Here is a 16785-nt window from a genome sequence, read left to right as displayed (position 1 = left end):
CAGTGGACCCGAGAAACAAAGCTGAGACAATCAGAGGGACACCGCTGTCAATGACACAGCTCCCTGGTGAGATACCGAAGAGAATAGACCGTGTGAGTACCGCAGGTGAGGGACGTTAAGAATGCCCACTCACAAGTACAGCGACAAACTGGAATTGCTTGCAAAGACCTAAGAGTCCCAGGACCGTATCCAAAGAAGAGAGAACGTAACGGGGGAAACTTTGAAGAAGGGAAGAGTAAAGTTACCAGAGAGGGACCTGCATGAAAGAGAGTGAAACCTTATAATTGTAAATAGAAGCGAGAAAGAGATCCTCAAAGAAAGGAAAGCCTGTGAGATGCCCAAAACAAAATGGTGTTAAATGAAGAAAGGAGAATATCAAAAGTTAAAAAGAATACATGATATGATATAATATGGCATTTGTAACGCGCCTATACACAGGTGTTTCAAGGCGCGACGAGGCAGGGAGGGGAGGAACAAGGGGAGACAGACAACGATCCTACTAGGCCAGGTGTCATTCAGATCGCGCAAGTGCAGGGGTGGGGGAGGGGGAAAAGTGCAAGGGGAAGGGGAGGGGGGGAAGTTCAGTACAAGGTAGGTGGCGTAAAGTAATAAATAAATAGGGCCAGCTGGTGGCAAGTGCAAGGTAAGTGCAGAACAAGTGCTGGAAAAGGGGGGGGCTGTAGGGATACAGAGACAGTCCCGCAGTGCAGAGGGGTTCCAGGGCATCAGTGCAAGTGGAGAGTGACTGGGCCCAGGACCGAGGCTGTTAAGAGTGGTCCAGTTGCAGAATCAGTGCAGTTTCAGTGAAGAATATTAGATGTTCAGCAGGGGAGAGGGAGAGAGAAAGCAGAAGCAAAGAGGAAGGTTTTGAGGTGCTTCCGGAACCGGAGATGGTTCTCCTCAAGTTTCAGGGAGGCAGGAAGGCTGTTCCAGAGGGAGGCCCCTGCCGCGGAGAGAGATCTACCCCCAGCTCGTTGCTTCGAGAAGCGGCTGACCCTGAGGGAGTTGGAGGCGGATGAGCGAAGGGCTCGGGAAGGAAGATATTTGGGAAGAGAGAGTTGAAGGTATTTAGGACCCAGGCCCCAGAAGGCCTTGTGGACAATGCAGAGGGTTTTGAACTTTATCCTCGCAGCCACTGGGAGCCAGTGTAGAGATTTCAGTCCTGGAGAGATACGGTCCCTGGGCTTGAGGCCAAGGACAAGTCTCGCAGTTCTGTTCTGGATGAGTTGCAGGGGGCGGAGAGTGGAGGCAGGCAGATTAAGATAGAGGCTGTTACAGTAATCCAGCTTCGAGAGAACCAGGGCTCGGGAGACAGTGGGCTTCTGGGGGAAGGAGAGGAAGGGATGAATACCTCTGAGGAGGTGCAGCTGGTAGTGTGACTTCTTACATAGCCTATACAACCAAACCAGTTCAACAGAGTAAAGACTTGCCTCAAGTGGGATATAAACTGTCAATAGTGAGAAACAAACTGTTGGAACTGAAAAACGGAACTGCCAATGTAAATAATGTATATCAAGCGAATCAGTGCTGGAAGCATGACGCAAGAGAAGGAAGTCATTCTCCTGCCTTTATTTTTTTAAGATAACTGATGGGGTCAGAAAGTAATAGTTTTGGACGGTAGACTGATTCTTTTTGGACATTGAGAAACAGATAACTGACGAGCCCCTTAGTCATTCTTTCGGTAGTGCACACCCCATAGTCCTAGAGATAGCTAAGCCTGTCTGACTATTATTGAATTAAGTTTATCCACATCCATCTTTTGCCCCGTCACTCATTAGTAAGGGTTGTCGATTGTGCATTTTAAGCATGCAAGCCAGGCTAAATGGATTTATATTTTTGTATAGGAGTCTGTTAGGGGGGAAATAATTGGGACCCTGCAGAACTCAGAAGGGAACCAGGAGCCAGACATAGATGAGGAGGAAGGAGTTAGCAGGGGAAGGGAAGAGAGAAGGAGGAGGACAAAAGGATGGTCTTGAGGAGCTTTCGGAACTTAAGGAGATCTGGGTCAAGCCTGAGAGGGGCAGGAAGACCATTCCAGAGGGAGGCTTCTGTGGAAGAGAGACATCTACCCCCCACACTTTGCTTAGAGAAGTGACGGATTCCCAGAGAGTTGGAGCAAGCAGACCAAAGGGCTCTAGCAGGGAGGTATTTAGGGAGTGAGAGTTGGATGTAGCAGGGTCCCAGGCCCCAGGAAGCCTTGGGGATGATGCAGAGGGTCTTGAATTTGATCGCAGCAGCAACTGGGAGCCAGTGGAGAGAAATTGGTGCTAGGGTGATGCAGTTCCTGGCCTTGAGGCCAAGAATAAGTCTGTCCTATTCTGGATTAGCTGATGGGGACCAAGGGAGGATGAAGGAAGCTGGAGGAAGAGGCTGATAGAGTAGTCAAGTCTAGAAAGGACTAGAGCTCTGGAAACATTGAGTTTCTGGGGGAAGGTGAGGAAAGGGGGGAGGTGCAGATGATAGTGGGCCTTCTTGGCAAGGTCTGCGATAAGATGACACCAAGGTTTTTAGCTTTGCAGGAAAGAGAAGGGAGAAGGACCAAAGAGGGCGCCAGAGGGAGAGAAGGAAGAAGGGAGCTGGGGGTCCGAAGGGAAAGGATCTCGGTATTACTGACATTCAGGTAGAGATCTTTGGCAGCACACCAAGACTGATGAGACTGAATGGCAGTCAGACCGTCAGGGATGAGAGGAGGCGGCGGAGAGGGAAGAGTGAAGGAGAGCTGCATGTCGTTTGCAGAACACTGAAAGTGAGGAGAGAAAGAAGAGATCAGATGGGCCAAAGAGGCAAGGTAGATATTGAAAAGCCATGATGAGAGGATAGGGCCTTGAGGGACGTCACCGGTGGAGAGAGTGATAGAGGAGACAAAAGGGCTCAGTTGGACTTGGGAGGGTATGTTGGAGAGGAAGGTCAACCAGTCAAGAGCCAGACCCATGATGCCAAGGGTGTCATGGAGCTGATTTATTAGGGTGCCATGATTTACTCTGTCCAAGGCAAAGGAAAGAGCCAGGAGGATAGAAACGGAAGGAGAGTTAATCAAGACTAGAGAGCAAGTCGTTATGGGTGTTAAGTAGAGCTGTTTCTGTGCCTCTGGCAGCTCTGAAGCCAGACTGGTGATTGTGGAGACAGCCGACCGAATCAGAATGTTGTCAGTTGGGAGATGGCAAACGTCTCGATGAGTTTGCCCAGGAAGGTGGTGATAGAGGTAGGGTGATTGTTAGCAGGACAGGAGGGGTCAGAAGAGGGCCTTTTAAGGAGGGGATACACAAAGGAGTGATTGAGGGATTGAGGGAAGGATCCAGTGGCAAAGGAATGGTTACAGAAATCAGCCAAAGTAAGGTGCAAGGGACAGAATGAAGAGGACGAACTGACCGAGGGTCCTGTAGATGGTGGCAAGAGTCAATGAAAGGGTAGGAGAGATGCCAAGCCTGCAGACGAGACGTTCAAAGGAGGAGTAGGACTGAGTGGGGATGATAGAGGCAGGGATCCAGTCAGGGAAGACCAAGGCCACTCTGCCTCCAGACCAGTTAGGCCTGGGCTTGGAGATGATCTTGTAACCCTCAGACAAGAGTGTGTCCAAAGCAATGACTGAGCTGGCAGTGAACCACGTCTCAGTGAGGGTGAGAAAATCGAGGTCAAATTCTTTGAGGAGACAGATATCAGAAGCGTGTTTGACTGCAGAACGAGAGTTGAGGGTTGCAAGTTGGTCCTGGTTACCACCTTTGAAGGTCTTTCGAGGAGGGGTACAGGAACGTGGTACGCCCATCGGAGGTGGAGAAGGGGAAAGGGAGGTGGGTGCTAGAGGAGTGTCTGCTGAAAGGAGGAAATTGATGAGAGATGGAAGACGCCTGTCAAGAAGGAGAAGGTTGGGCTCAATACGCGTTTAGCATATTTACCTTTGGGAAATGCACCAAACTCTAATTCCATTACCACCATTAGCAACATAATAACTGCCTTGAAACTTGCAGTAAACTCTCCAGTTTGTGCGGTGGTGTTATTCCCAGGACTCCATTGTTTGGACTATTTACCTCGTGCCATATTTTCAGCCAGCAGGAAATCCTCTTTTTTTTTCCAGGATGAAAAACCACAAGCCAATTGCTGGAGGGTTTTACTCGAAATTACCAATTACCACCAACATGGTTCGAATATGGCAGTGCAGTTAAAATGATGGTAGATCTGTTACCGCCATATGTATATATTTTTCATAACCATACCACCATGCTCTTAATCAGCCCCAACCAAGGTCTTCAGAAAAGCAGGCAGACTGATGGTAGATTCATAAGATGCCGCTTGGCAATACTTGAAAGCAGCTTAGCGAAAAGTGTTGGTCAAATTCCGAGCTGGTCATCACACAGTCAGAATTCTGGCCAGAGAGTGAGCACAATGAACATTTGTGCTATGGTTTTATAAACCCCCTCAAACCAGTGGGAGTGATGATGCTGCACTCCACTACAATACAAATCCTCCGCAGTGAGCGCACCTTCTACAAATCCTATTGACTTTTTACTGTACCAGACCTTGATGCTCTTTACTCACTGTATCACTAGCACCTAGCTTATTGAACTTCCGGAATGACAGACCCTCTTACAGAAACAAAAGTAAAGACCGGTCTTAATGTACTTACCAGTAACGTTTCACTGGGGAATTGGACTGTTCTTTTTAGTTTTGGCTACTTTGCAACGCTGAACCAAAACTATTGTATTGGAGTATAGCTAGGAGGGGGGTGGGATATGGGGAGGGACACAAAGCATGTAGATGTTGGGCGGTTTATCCACCCATTAACTGCCTTTGGCCCTGCTGATTCCTAAGGCCATTTCCAGCCACTTTCTGCCCCTCCCTGCCTAAAGCATGTTCGCCTGGGATCTTTTTGGGCTAGCTTTATCAAGCAGTAACATTAAATGTTATGCTAGGAATGCCTGCCATTATTTCAAAGCAGTCTTCTGAGAGTTGATGCCTTAAGTGGAACTGTAATAATGATGTTTTCATCAAGTGTGCCTTCAGCCACTTGATTTAAAAGCAGCATGTGTATCCTTCCATGAATTCCTGTTAAAAACCAGCATTGGCCTTTACCAACAGTTTTGGTTTGTGTATCGATGGCACTGTTATTCTATGCCCAGGTACTCACACCATTGTGCAGCTTTTTCATTAATGTCCAGTTAACACCATTACGGCAGTGCCTGGCAAATGCCTATCCCATGCCTACACAAAAGCAAAAACTGTTGGCAAAGGCCAATGCTTGTTTTTAACTCTCCCTATTTAGTCTAATTTCTTAGTTTTTGTGTCTTCTGCACAACTGAAATTACATCTGAATGTTAGTATCTTTGTTGATGTTACTGTTAATTGTCGTTGACAAATCATTTTTTAGGACTTGAAACAAGAAATAAACCAGAGGCTTACCATCAGTGACTTCCTCATCAAACCCATTCAAAGAATAACAAAGTATCAGCTGCTACTCAAGGTAAGAAGAGCAAAGCCAGGTGTCGTGCTCCGTTAGTGGCTGTTCCCGCGTTCCATGCAGGGCTGATTTAGATGCCTCCACTGTGCTCATGAAGGCTGGCGCCGCCCTAGCCACACCTAGACATGGAGAGCTTCCTTTGCAATGCGCATATTCACCTTCTCAGGGGTCTGCACTCTTTGGTGCAGGATCATGGTAGTTATGGCCCAAGATATCTGGGGAGCCGCAGGCTGCAGGCCCCTACCCTAAGGGATTCACAACCCCCTGTCTATTGCAATTAACTGTAGCAACTTCCTGTCCTCGCATGGCCTCATTTAGTGTCCATCTTGGTTGATAACGACACAGTGAGATGATACTGTTGTTGCCCCTGGGTATGCGTTCTTTAGAGGGCAGTGGTGTGCCATGATCACACGTTGGCTCTCACACAGAAGCATGCTGTGCTGCTCTTCTCATTTGATCTGGCATGCACTCTTAATTGCATCACACTGTAGTTTATATGAAAGTCCTGTAAGAGCAGCCATCGGGGCTGCATGTGCATGGACTGATCGGTTTGCTGGCTCTGAGAGGACACGGTCAATGAATGCAACACAAAAATAAATAAAATCATCAGAGCGTTGGTGCAGGAGTGCCATCAATTTAATCCATGTTTGGGGCATTCATATTTTCGAACACGCCAATAGTTGTCATTGACCTGAGAGAGTGCGATTTCCGATGCCAGGCTATTAGCATGAAATGACCCCTCGTGCATCGCCAATCCCTCAATTATTGCTTTCGCTCTACTCTAGTGACAGAGGTTTTGGGTCTCTCCTCACTGCAGTGAAGAGAAGATGGCTATGGTACTTCCATCCGCACACAGCGCTTCACCTGCTCACTGATCGTGGGTGTGGTAACTGCAGGGTATGCGCCCGTTTTCTGGTCCAGCGACTACCTTGATACTGTTTCCACTGAACCCCAGACAGAGGAGGACAATGTGAATTGATACATTTGCATTTGTCACATGTAAGGACACGCCGATGAATGGTGGGCTTCCTTCAGTGGCACTGAAATTGGTCATAGCAAGTGCTGGGAGTTTCACATTGCATTGTTATGTTCGCTCCTTATTCGGGCTTGTCTTGGAATAATGAACTTCAAGATCTTTACATCTGCAAGCTACATGGGCTAACTTTGTTAATTTATAGATTATCGATGCATTGGCAGCAGAGATGGACTAATGCATGCATGTCCAAATGGATAAATGAAGAGATTGGATTGTAGACATCTGTTTTTCTTAGTTCATATCACAATCTCTTTTTCGCTTCAATTTTAGGACTTCTTGAAGTACAGTGAAAAGGCTGGGCTGGAGTGTTCAGAGATACAAGTAAGTGCACGTTAGTACAGATTGTGTGCTTCTTTCTACTTATTAGACAATGCTCAGAATAAAAGGTATGTTAAAACTCTGTCATGTTCTCCTATCCCAAATGAGAGGCTTTTGAAAGAATATATACATGCATTCTAAAGTTAGGGGTCTCACAGCCTGATGATTTTTTAGCAGAAGGCGGACTGCATTGAACAGACTGTGTAAATTTGCACGTGTCAGTATTTTTTGGGACTATAGGTCAATAGGTATTAGAGCTGGCCTGTGGGTGAGTTGCTTATAAAGCACCCACGTCAAAGGCAACCACAAATGTGTCTGTTCAAAGCAACACCAGAGAACCTAAAAGAGACCCCTTCTATTGAAGATAGCCTTACAGGGTTGGTTTCATATTTTGTTCCATTAGCTTTCTTAGATACTGTAGTTTGGCATATCAAACACACAGGGTTGTCGGCAGCCATATTGGGCAATGTATTTGCCATGTAATCATTGTTCACCCACGGAATCTCCCATAATAAACATTATGTTTATCATTGTTGAGCTACTTTCAATAGATGGTGAGGGGGGGTGGGGAAGCCTGCTACCACCCCCCACCTATTAAATCCCCCACCCCCGCTACTAAATTCATGACAAGGAAGAAGCCCAGAAAACTCTGCAATCGCCCATTCTATTTTGGTCGAATTCCCAACTGACCCATGATTGACCAGTACATCGAGAGTTATCCGCTCAGCCAGCCATACCAGCCAAGGGATATACAGATCTATCCATGCGTGGATGAAGAGCCACAGACCATGATCCGAGACACCTGTATGGACAGCTTGGACTAAAACACCACAAAGCCATGTTGCTGACGTCATTAAGAGACACCACGACATAGCAGGGTTGGACATGGAGCACACATAACATCCGCACTTCAGGACACAAACTGACACTCGAATGCATGAAGAACACAAGAGTTGTATAGTTAGAGGACAGATACACATACATATGGTCATTGCTTGAATTATTTTGCTATTAGCCAAACGCAGCAAAGCAGAAACCGCACTGCGCAAGGGATCCTGAACAAAGCTTGCAAATGCTTACTCTAGAATAACCCTATGGAACTGCAGGAGCACATATGAGACCTGACAGAACCAAGTGCGACTAAACCTATGGAAATTAAGTATAGCATGGACACTGTAGAAACCACATTCTAAGGTTTAGGAAAATGACAGCAGGTCTCAGGCCTCTGAGCAAGAGATGAGCTGAGCTGATTCAAGCATGACAGAGAGCAAGATGTGAGACAGGACATGACAGTGACGCGGCCAAAGTAGACAATGGACAGCGATCGGCAGTGGGAAAGGAGAGCTGGTCCCAGGCTGCCAGACACAGACCGCAACAAGTATGCAACAGGTGTTGCGCCGATCAGGAGAGCACTCTGATGGTTTACACAAGTTGCAATACAGACACACAATCGTTCTCATTACCTTGAAGAGGTACACAGTGAGCTGAGAACCTTTGCAGATCCCAGGCCTGGGGACGTTGGCTCTAGCCAATCACAGTTTAGTTCTCTAGGGGTGGGTAGCAACTGGCAAGAGCCAATGGTAAGTCCACCACGCTGCAACAATGTTATAGTTAGTGACTTGTGGATGGAACAGGCCAGCCACCTTGCATGTTAGGGCCAGTAGAACAACTTTGAGGGGATTGGGTCCTCCGACGTATTCCATATCTATGACAGTAATCACCACATCTGTGCTGCTTCGGAAAATCTTTCTGCGTCCTGCATCGATGACGTCTATACGCTGCCCTCGAGGACTTCCTCCGACGGCCGGCGTCACTGGATGTTATAAGTAGGATGCCCGACGCCCGTAGCCTCAGTTCTGTTTTTTCCACGAACGTTTTCGCTTCGGAGATCGCGGCGCGGCGCGACTCTTTGGAGTTTCTGTTATTTATCGGTTCTTCGAACCTGTTCGTTTGTGAATTTATCCTTTGTGATGTCTACCTTGTCTTCCACCCCGCGTCCAGGCTTTAAGAAGTGCGAGGACTGTGGGTCCAAGATGTCGGTGACGGACTCGCACGACGCCTGCCTCTGGCACCTCGGGGAGGCCCATTATACGGATGATTGTGTCGACTGCCAGTCGCTTACGTCCAAAGCCTTGCGGGAGTGCAAGAAGAAACTGTTGGTAGGTAAGGTGTCCAAGCCACAGAAGTCGAGGTCTGTGGGGCTTTCGACGGATGATTTGAGGGGCGTCTCTGCATCGTCGTCGGAAGTCCAGTGGGTCTCGGTCCCAGAGTAGGTCCCGGCACTCCCGGAAGCGCCATCATCGGTCGCCTTCCCCGTCCTCATCCGAGGACTCCGCCCGTCGGCGGGTCACTTATCCCACCAAGCATGCAACGCCGGAGGAATGGGCTTCCTTCGGTAAGAAAATGCCAGCGATTCTCGAATCGCAGGGCACTGGTCTGTCCGCGCCTCTGAGTCGGGTCGGTCGTGATCAGTCAAGAGACACTGCTCATACGCCTTTGCGCTTGGGTGGCCGGCTTGATTCGCGGGAAAGGTCCCGCTCGGACAAGGGGAGTTGTTCTCGTCATGCCCGTTCCAGGTCCCGGTCCTGGACGCGCTCGAGGCCGTGTGAACCTGTGGTGTATTCGAGGAAGACGTCAACGCCTGTGGCGCCGAGGTCATCGTCAGACTCTTTCGAGGCTCTGCCTCCGAAGAAATTGTCGACGCCATCGGCGCACAGGCTGTCGAGGGACACGCTCGGGGCTCCGCCCTCAAGGCCTGTGTCAACGCTGTTGATGCTGTCGGCGCCACGTTCGGCGTCGACGCCGATTCCCTAGACGCCTTTCGAGGCTGTTTTGACGGGGGTACCCCGGAGCACGGTGGAACCCCCTAGAAAGGCTCTGGCCAAGGTCAAGCATGGCTTTGTTCCCCATTCTGTGCCCTCTTACCGCCATCTTGAGTACATTTCAGAGGTGGATGAGGGCTCTGATGATGGCATGGTTCCTGATACGGTGCCAGATGAGATTCTCTCAGGCCATAGCCAAATTGAGGACCTGCGTCAGTCCCTGCACAATGCCAGTGATCTGGACACCTCTCCGGAGGTGGAGTTTTGTAGGCCTGAGCCTGGCACTCATGCCGACTCCTCGTACCGGCGCCTTATGTCTAGGGTCACCGATTACTTGGGGTGGTCCGCTCCCCTAGGGGATTTTCTTCAGGATCAACTTACGGATATCCTCGACCAAGGTCCACCAACTGACCTGGTACTGCCGTTCCATATGGCTCTACAGAGGAGGGTGGCGGCGGCTTGGACTGCTCTGGAGAGTTTCCCGGCAGTGGGCAAGTCTTTGCAGCAAAAATACAGCCCAGCCAGTAGCGACCCCTGCTACTTGACCAAGCACCCCACTCCAGAGAGTTTGGTGGTGCAGGCGGCTACGGCCCCGGCAAAGCAGGTGTCGTATCCTACCATCCCTCCTGATAGCGACGACAAGCGTTTTGATGGTTGGGCGAAGAAAGTGTTTTCTTCAGGGGGTATGGCGCTTCAGGCGGCCAACTCTGTATGTACCTTGTCTCGTTTCACGCACACTCTGTGGAACTGTGTTTCTTTAGCGGCTGAACATATTCCCGAAGGGGACGAACGGGTTTCCTTGCTATGGTCCAGGATGGCAAGGATGCCATGTGTGAGGCCTTTCAGTCGGGTTTGGACATGGCAGATTGTGTCAGCCGGTCCATGGCGGCGAGTACCGTAATACGCAAGTTTGCATGGTTGCGGAAGTCAGGGTTTGCTCCGATATGCAGGCCCGGCTCCTCAACATGCCCTTTGATGGTGAACATCTTTTTGGTAGCAAGGCTGACGAGAGCTTTGAGAGGTTGCAGACCTCAAAAGCTGCAGCAAAGTCATTGGGCACTGCAGTTTGACAACCTCTGCCTTTTCGTCCTAGGGGACAGCAATGGAGGGGAGATTCCTTTTTGTTATTACTCATCCTTTGGTAAAGGGAGAGGAGCTGCCAGTCAAAGGGGCCACCGTAGAAGTGCCAGAGGTGGAAAACAAGGTACTCGAGGTGCCAAGGCCGCTCGGGCAGTTGCCTCTTTGCCCTCAGGCAACGCCGCTTCAGCTCAGTCAGGAGGCCATGTCCCATGGATCGCCGGTTGGGGGAAGGCTGGCGCAGCATCTTGTAGAGTGGCGTGCCATTACTTCAGATGTGTGGGTTCTGGAGATCATTGCCCATGTCTACTGTCTTCCTTTCCGGCAGAGGCCTCACGACAATCCACCGGGCAATCTCTCTTTGAAGAGTCCGCTCCTTGCGCAGGAAATTCAATCCCTGCTGGAGAAAGGCGCCATAGAACTGGTGCCTGTAGCGGAGAGGAACAAGGGATGGTATTCCCCTTATTTTTTTGATTTCCAAGAAAGATGGGGGATTGAGACCCATCATGGACTTGTTTAAGATGGTTACTCTCTCTCAAGTCCTCCAGGCCCTTCAACTTCAGGACTGGTTGGTGTCTCTCGACCACAAGGACGCTTATTTTCATGTGCCGATCCATCCAAAACACAATAAGTACCTGAGGTTCGCGGTTGCACTTTCAGTTTCGGGTCCTGTCGTTCGGATTGACCTCCGCCCGAGGGTCTTCACCAAGCTCATGGTAGTGGGGGCAGCGCATCTCAGGAAAGGGGGGGATTCACGTCTACCCCTACCTGGACGATTGGTTGATCAGGGCGCCCTCTCCCAAGCAAGTCCTGGATCATCTGTCAAGTCACCTGCCACTACCTCCACAAACTGGGCTTCTCCCTCAACTTAAAGAAGTCCCATTTGACACCAACTCAGAGGCTCCAGTACATCGGAGCAGTGCTCGACACATCCCTGGGGCAGTGTTTTCCTCCCCAGGTGAGGGCTCATCACATTCAGCAGATGGTGCACAAGTTTCAGCTTGCCCAGTGTCTCCCAGCGTTCGAGTTCTTGAGATTGCTCGGCCTCATGGCATCCTGCATTCTTCTGCTGCCAGAGGCCAGGTTGTGGATGAGATCTTTGCAATGGGCACTCAAGCTCCAGTGGTCTCAGTCCTCCGGCAGGATGTCGGACCCTATTCAGGTGCCGTCCTCGGTCGCCCAGGACCTTCTGTGGTGGGCCATCGAAGGCAATCTGATGAAGGGGGCTCCTTTCTGGCTACCCTCGCCGGAGGTGACTATCGTGATGGACGCATCCCTCACGGGATGGGAAGCTCATGCCAACGAGTTGAGAGTCAGCGGTCGTTGGTCTCTGTCAGAGTCCAGACTCCATATCAATCTGTTGGAGCTGAGGGCTGTCAGGCTTGCCCTGAAGGCTTTTCTGCCGACTGTGCGAGGATAGAATGTCCTGATCTTGACGGACAACACAGTGGCCATGCACTACCTCAACAAAAAGGGGGGGGGGGGCAGGGTCACTTCCTCTGTGCAGGGAGGCGATGCAGCTCTGGTTCTGGGCAATCCAGCAGGAAGTCTCGATCTCAGCAGTTCATCTGGCCGGAGACGAAAACGAGACGGTGGACGCTCTGAGCAGGCAGAGAGCGATCTCTCACAAGTGGGAGTTGGCTCAGGAGATTCTCCTGGAGGTCTCCGCCCTTTGGGGGACCTCTCAAGTGGATCTCTTCGCCTCCAGTGCCAACCGGAAGTGCGAAAGGTTCTGCTTGCGGGAATTTCCTCCAAAAGGAGCCTTAGGAGACGCGTTCGTGGTGGAGTGGTCTTTCCCACTGCTGTACACATCCCCGTCATCCCACAAGTGCTGCGGAGGTTACGAATTTTCAGTTCCCGGATGATCTTCATTGCTCCGGCGTGGGCCCGGAGGACGTGGTACCCGGAACTTCTCGACTTGTCCATCTGCCCTCCACGTCGTCTTCCCTACCAAGACGATCTGCTCTTATGGGAGGGGGGGGGTCAGGTTCTCCATCCAGAGGTCAGATCCCTCAACCTTCACGCTTGGTTTCTGAAAGTTTGAGGTATAAGGATTGGGACCGCCCTGAAGACGTGATGGAGGTGTTGCTTTCGGCCAGAAGGCCCGCAACTAAGTCCCTGTACCGTTGCCGAAAGTTCTGCTACTGGTGCAGGGTTAAGAATGTGGATCCTTTTCCATGTGACATTCCTGTGGTTCTGTCTTTTTTGCTTTCTTTAGCCCACAGGGGCTTGCAAGTGGGTATGGTTAAAGGTTACCTGGCGGCGCTGTCCATATTTAAGTGCTCGTCTGAAGAATGTTCTTATTTTAAAATTCCTTTAATTTCTCAGTTTCTAAAAGGGCTCTCTAATGTGTTCCCTCCGTCACCTTTCCAGGTGCCCGGCTGGGATTTGAACCTTGTCCTCAAGTTTCTGATGGGTGCTCCGTTTGAGCGTTTGCAGTCATGCCCTTTGAGACTGTTAACTCTTAAAACTGTATTTTTGGTTGCGGTCCCTTCGCTCGCAGAGTGAGTGAGTTACAGGCACTTTCAGTCAAGCCACCCTTCACTGTGTTTCATAAGGACAGGTTGTCCTTAGTTCGTCCCTCCTTTCTTCCGAAGGTGGTGTCGGAATTTCATTTAGGCCAGAAGGTTGTTCTTCCAGCATTTCATTCTCCTCCACATCCTGGTAAGGAAGAGGAGAGGCTCCATAGGCTCGATCCTAGGAGAGCTTTAAGCTTTTATATTTCACGCATGTCCCGGGTCAGAGTGGACGATCAACTCTTCATTGGTTACGCTGGAAAGCGTTTGGGACAAGCTGTTACTAAGCAGATTTTGTCTCGCTGGATTATTCTGGCTATTTCTGAGTGTTACCACTTGGCGGGTAAGGACCCACCGGTCGGCTTGCGGGCCCATTCTACCAGAGGTATGGCTGCCTCTACTGCCCTACAGAGGGGTCTTCCTATTCGTAACATCTGTGACGCAGCCACATGGGCTTCGGTCCATACTTTTGTACGTCACTACTCCCTCGATTCCATCCGTGGGCAGGATCTGGCCTTTGGCAAGGTGGTCCTTTGCTCTGCAATTTGATTGGGCATTCTAAATTTCTTTTGCTAAATTCCTTTCCCACCTCCTTGCATTGGTACTGCTTTGGGAGTCTGTCATAGATATGGAATACGTCAGAGGACCCAATCCCCTCGAAGAACAAGTTACTCTCTTACCTGGTAACGTTCTTTCGATGGGATGGTCCGACGACTTATTCCATATCGCTCCCTCCCTGCCTTACCCACTACAGAATTTCTTATGCGATTGCAGCTTACGTTTCCGCAAGGCATTGTGTGATCAGACTGGCAGAAGACTGGTGCCACACGTTCTGGGGAAAAAACTGCAACTGAGGCTACGGGCGTCGTGCGTCCTACTTATAACATCGGCCGTTGGAGGAGGTCCTCGAGGGCGGCGTATCGATGTCATCGACGCAGACGCCGAAAGATTTTCTGAAACAGCACAGCTGTGGTGATTACTTTCATAGATATGGAATATGTCGTCGGACCATCCCATCAAAAGAACGTTTCGAGGTAAGAGAGTAACTTGTTCATCTATAATGTCCTATATTTTACACTCAATACCCAATCACTTGGGCCGATAGGTTTTCTGGAGAGGGGCCCAAGTTGTGACGAAGTGCCTATGCCACCTGGAAGTAAAACCGGCCTGCGAGCCGAGGAAGAGCGAGATGTGCATGGATATTTTCTGTTCCTGTGCTGATTCATGTTGGGTTTGGCTGTAATAAACCGCAGTTTGAACTTGCCGTTGACTGAGTCCTCCATGTATCCTTGGGGAGGGTGTTGGGCCCCCCAAGTCCGCTGACTTCCAGTGTCACTCTGGCACACCTGGGGGTCCGTCCCCAACAATAGTGCAGTGTGAAAATTACACCATGAGAATCCTGGCATCAAATACTGCCTGCGGTATCCCTCCCTACACCATCTATATGTCTGCCTATAGATAGGGGAGTGGAGGTTAAAGGACAGCCATAGTTTATACCAGGCGCACCCCACCAGGGCATGGAAATCTAATGCATAATAGACAATTTCTGATCACAGTAAATTTCATGTTTAGTCGGATATTCCATCTTAACTCTAAAAATAAGCAGAGTCCCTACTAACTATGGATAATGTGGTGAATCACGGTGCCGCAATCCCCACAAGAGACTTACTCAGGACTGCCGTGCGGTGGCAGCAGCGATGCCTGCTGGAGCTATTCGGCGACAGAAGTGGTGCACCTCCCGACACGTGGAGGAACAAGTGGGCATACACCCCTTAGTATGCCTATGCTCGAACACCAGGAGCCAGGACGGCAGTGTCCCGGTCTGAGGGATGGAATCCGATGAGAGAGGACGGTGGAGGAACACTGCATGACCTCAGCGGAAAGGCCCTAGTCTTTTCCTTCGACAGCGTCATTAGAAGTCCTGGATGTTTAGAACTCCATAGACTCTGTGGGAGGACCCGGGTTCAAATCTCCATAAAGAAACCTTGGCAAATATAAGAGGTACTTAAATTAATGAAATAAAAAACCTGAGCCCCAAGGATCGAACAAATAATATTTTAAAGGAACCCAGGATAAATCCTTGAATACAAAAAGCAAATAAAGTGAATCTGCAATTGAAGTAATAGAAACCCCACTAGCCAATAGAAATTGAGCCTAAACACAGGAGGACCAGAGTGGAAACACTTTGCCAGCCAATCCTGTAAGCAGGATTTTCCACCGATCATCAGCCAATAGGATGAGGGGGATGTCTGGTGATAAAAGCAGAGCCAGCTCATACTGAACTTTTCTCATTTAGGGACAGGTTCCCTGTACTTTTCTCCATGGAGCATGAAGAGGAGCTGTATACCGAAGGAGGAGATGCTACCTGGGAGGAGGAGCCTGGACTACCCTGGAACATTGCCTGCCTAGAAACCGCCTGGAGGAAACCAGGTGACCCAGGGGGAAGGAGAGTAGCCCTGCAGCCCACCTAACCCGAAGGGAGTTTGGGGGGGGTCTGACCTGCCTGAGAAGCCTAGGGAGACTAGCTGACCCAAGGGAAAGCGGGAGAGTACCCCTGCAGCCCAACAAAAGGGTGGAATTGCTGCCCAGTCTGAGAAGCCTAACAAGAGGCTCAGGAAACTGATAGATGCAAGAGGCGAAGACGTGCTGCCATGCCTGGGAAGAGGCGAAAACAACCCTTTCAGAAGACACTGGTAGAGAGACCAGGAGAGAAGCACGTCCCGGAAGAGAAGAGGGGCAAAAGCCACGTCCCCGGAAGAAAAGGGGGGCAAACCCTTTGATAAGACCCTGGTGGAAAGACCATTACAGAAGCAAGTGAGAGAAAACCTTTTGAATTGTTGGACTTTTGTTATTTCGGGAAGGACTTCAGTTTCTATTCTTCCTTGCACCATTTGATGTAGATGTTCTGACAACTCCCGTTCAAGGAACGTTTGATTCAGCAACCCTTTATTTTAAGTTAAAGGATTAGTTGTGGCAGGCGAGTTTACTTTAGGGGTTTTAGTACTTTGGGGTACCTTTTTACTTCGTAGGTGAAGTTCACCTTCAGTTTACGCTATTTACACAGAGATGGACTTCTAAATCATTTACGTTTGAACACTATCCTTTATTCTTTAAACCCTGTTTTGGTTACACCTGCTAAATAAAGCATTTTCTTTAACAAGACCCCAAAGTCTGAGACCCTTCTGTCCACCATGTCACACTCGTCACAATACCCATTATGGTTAAATGAAGAATCTTACAAAAGATGGAGCCTTGCAGCTAGAGGATGATACATTCATCGATCAGTTGCACCCGTATATAGACTGAATATTGGTCTGTAGTCCCACTACCTTCAAGTGTAGCTCACAAGTGTCACTGGTTGGGCCCGACATTTAACTTCAAGGTTGTGTATTCAGGTGATTCTAAGCCTTTTCTTCATTCCCCCTTTCTGTAATAGCAGAGCAGGGGTTAAATTAGTAATAACCGCTGGCAGACGCTAGTCAGTACTCTGTGTTTTCACGGACAGGTGCAAGATCAAGAGGGGGGGGCACCCATTTCCTGATTTTCAGTGTTTTTGGTCCATGT

At 49.6% G+C, this 16785-nt stretch overlaps 1 protein-coding gene across 8 annotated transcripts in view; it reads left to right on the top strand.

Moving 5' to 3' along the window:
- The window catches only part of KALRN (kalirin RhoGEF kinase), a 1827638-nt gene that overhangs the window by 1622875 nt on the left and 187978 nt on the right, over positions 1 to 16785 (top strand). For all 8 annotated transcript variants that reach the window (XM_069616662.1, XM_069616664.1, XM_069616661.1 and 5 more), the window contains 2 exons: positions 5363 to 5455; positions 6759 to 6809. In XM_069616662.1, the coding sequence (XP_069472763.1) occupies positions 5363 to 5455; positions 6759 to 6809 (144 nt within the window). The remainder of the gene's footprint in view (positions 1 to 5362; positions 5456 to 6758; positions 6810 to 16785) is intronic.

This window comes from Ambystoma mexicanum, chromosome 9 (assembly GCF_040938575.1).
Source record: "Ambystoma mexicanum isolate Mex_15411 chromosome 9, UKY_AmexF1_1, whole genome shotgun sequence".
Lineage (NCBI taxonomy): Eukaryota > Metazoa > Chordata > Amphibia > Caudata > Ambystomatidae > Ambystoma > Ambystoma mexicanum.
Note: the sequence above shows the minus strand (reverse complement) of the source record. Positions and strands in the feature narration are given on the sequence as shown.